Raw genomic sequence first — 1,430 nt, forward strand, 5'->3', positions numbered from 1 at the left:
ATCGCAAGAATTTATGAGACTACTTTCATTTAATTATTTTAAGCATATATCGTCTCTATTTATAAAAATAAAATATGAATTCCAAACATCACTTCAATTTGAACCTGCTTCCAATTAAAACCTGGCCCGAAAACCATCCGATGGGTCGAAATCTCCACAGTGATTAAACTGAACTTCTATAATTACATCTATATGTATATTTAGGTGTATTTATGTATATATTTATACATCATAAGGCAAAGACTGGGTCTTCTCTTTTGGTTGTCAGCTTTTTTTCACAACCTCTCATATTCTCAAAGTGGAGAGTATGGCCAGGTTTTTCAAGTCTCTTTCTCACACCAATACTAGTCTACTAAAAAACAAAGTGGACGGCAAAAAGATAGAATCAGAACCATTTATTTAGTGAAATTTATAAAAAGCAAAGCTTTGATATGATTCCGTATTAGTACGAACTGTACACGTACTCTTCCCACTTTAACTAACTATTTTATTTTCAATCAAACCACTCAACAAATTAAAATAATGAAAAAAAACCCAAGTGATCCCCACCTTACTTCTTTTTCCGTTCCTATATATCAGACCTTTTCTCGTTACCCTCATTCTCGTCATCAACTAATCCCACAACAACAAACTATTTGATCTCTCTCTTCTTAATTGGGTCTCCTTGAGATTCTCAATATGCAAGACTACAGGAAAATGAAGGTGAAGAAAGGATGGCTTGCTGTAGAAGTAGGGTTAGAAGATGAGGATGGTGGATTTCAGCGCTTCACCATCCCAATTTCTTATCTTTACCATCCACTCTTTAAGAGGCTTTTGGAGAGAGCTCATGAGGTTTACGGGTACCATACCACTGGTCCTCTCCGGCTGCCATGCTCCGTCGACGACTTCCTTCATCTCCGGTGGCGGATTGAGAAGGAGTCGTCGTCGAACCACCACCACCATCACCATCACCATCACCATCATCATCACCAACACCACCCTCTCTCTACTTCTCTATCTTTTCACTCTTGCTGACGATGCTTCGCGCGGTGGTTTTTAATATGGTTAGGACGGATATATATCTAGTTTTTTGTGATTATTAGTTTGTGAATTTTCACTATATAGAGTCTTACATGCACCCATCTTTCTTCCTTTTTCGTTTTTCATAATTGGGAGTTCTAGAGATCAATCTCTTGTACTGCAAACAATATTAAAGGGAAGAAAAAAATAGATGTATTTTACAAGTCAAATAGAAATTTCATCCAAGTTTTTGTGAAAGATGAATGACTACAAATAATTAAATACTTTGTTTTTGTTATGTATCTTACGAATATATATTAAGCTTATTGATGTAATTTTTTAATAATTATTGTTTAATAATCTCATATAGATTTGACAATGAACACATATAGAAGAGAAATCTCCATTTGAAATGGGAATTTTCTCGTGAA

General features: G+C 35.0%; 1 protein-coding gene across 1 annotated transcript; it reads left to right on the top strand.

Annotated features, from left to right (window-relative positions):
- Positions 1-696: 696 nt before the first annotated feature.
- On the top strand, positions 697-1,014 carry LOC133824544 (auxin-responsive protein SAUR32-like). The gene has a single exon (XM_062257445.1). It carries the CDS (start codon positions 697-699, stop codon positions 1,012-1,014), a length of 318 nt encoding a protein of 105 aa, XP_062113429.1.
- The last annotated feature ends 416 nt before the right edge of the window (positions 1,015-1,430 follow it).

This window comes from Humulus lupulus, chromosome 1 (genome assembly GCF_963169125.1).
Source record: "Humulus lupulus chromosome 1, drHumLupu1.1, whole genome shotgun sequence".
Taxonomy (NCBI): Eukaryota; Viridiplantae; Streptophyta; class Magnoliopsida; order Rosales; family Cannabaceae; genus Humulus; species Humulus lupulus.

Coding starts and splice junctions, on each gene's coding strand:
- LOC133824544 (XM_062257445.1), top strand. CDS start 697: ATGAAGGTGAAGAAAGGATGGCTTGCTGTAGAAGTAGGGTTAGAAGAT.